At 38.8% G+C, this 760-nt stretch overlaps 1 protein-coding gene across 2 annotated transcripts in view; it reads right to left on the bottom strand.

Moving 5' to 3' along the window:
• SLC30A5 (solute carrier family 30 member 5) overlaps positions 1-760 on the bottom strand; it is a 38,609-nt gene that overhangs the window by 1,466 nt on the left and 36,383 nt on the right. For both annotated transcript variants that reach the window (XM_032144801.2, XM_058434025.1), the window contains one exon: positions 107-235. In XM_032144801.2, coding sequence (XP_032000692.1) covers positions 107-235 — 129 coding nt within the window. The remainder of the gene's footprint in view (positions 1-106; positions 236-760) is intronic.

Raw genomic sequence — 760 nt, 5'->3', positions numbered from 1 at the left:
TGATATTTTTGAATAGTAAATGACTACTGAGCCATATAACTTATAAGGTGTACAATTTTGGGTATGAATGACATCAATTGAAATTACTTTAAAAACAAAAGATTACCTGCTGTACTATTCTTTGTTCTAGCACATCAGATGTCACCTGTATATGAATTGTTCCTGCCACAATACTAGCAGAATGACGCCAAAAATGAGGGTCTCGGTATGATATTAATCCTTCAATTTTCTGTATCTGTCAAATAAAAGAGGTGATATAAATAGTCATACAGGCTACTTTACACAACACAATGGAGATGCTTTTTGACAGAAAGTAAACACACAGATTCCTTGGTCCAGGATCACTGTTAAGCTCATTAAAAAAACAAAACAAAACAAAAAACTAGCCATAATGAGAAGCCAGAAGCAGGAAGGAATAGGAGATGGGAAATTAGCTTAAAGTAAAGGTGCCTAAAATATTCTGATCTATTTCTGGAGGCTACAGATGTGTGGGGGGAAAAAAATCTCACCTAGGAATGATGCTATATGGCAGCTCTGAGTAAGAAGGCAAATGGGTGTTACAGGTATCTTTATTTTGTTCGTTTTTGTTTTTTTTGAGACGGAGTCTTGCTCTGTCACAGGCTGGAGTGCAGTGGCACCATCTCGGCTCACTGCAACCTCCGCCTCCCAGGTTCAAGCAATCCTCCTGCCTCAGCCTCCCGAGTAGCTGGGACTACAGATGCACGCCACCACGTCTGGCTATTTTTTTTTTTTTTTTTTT

The sequence above is a fragment of the Hylobates moloch genome, unplaced genomic scaffold (assembly GCF_009828535.3).
Source record: "Hylobates moloch isolate HMO894 unplaced genomic scaffold, HMol_V3 SCAFFOLD_23, whole genome shotgun sequence".
NCBI classification, from domain to species: Eukaryota; Metazoa; Chordata; class Mammalia; order Primates; family Hylobatidae; genus Hylobates; species Hylobates moloch.
The sequence above is the reverse complement of the archived record's forward strand: the minus strand, read 5'-3'. Positions and strand labels throughout refer to the sequence as shown.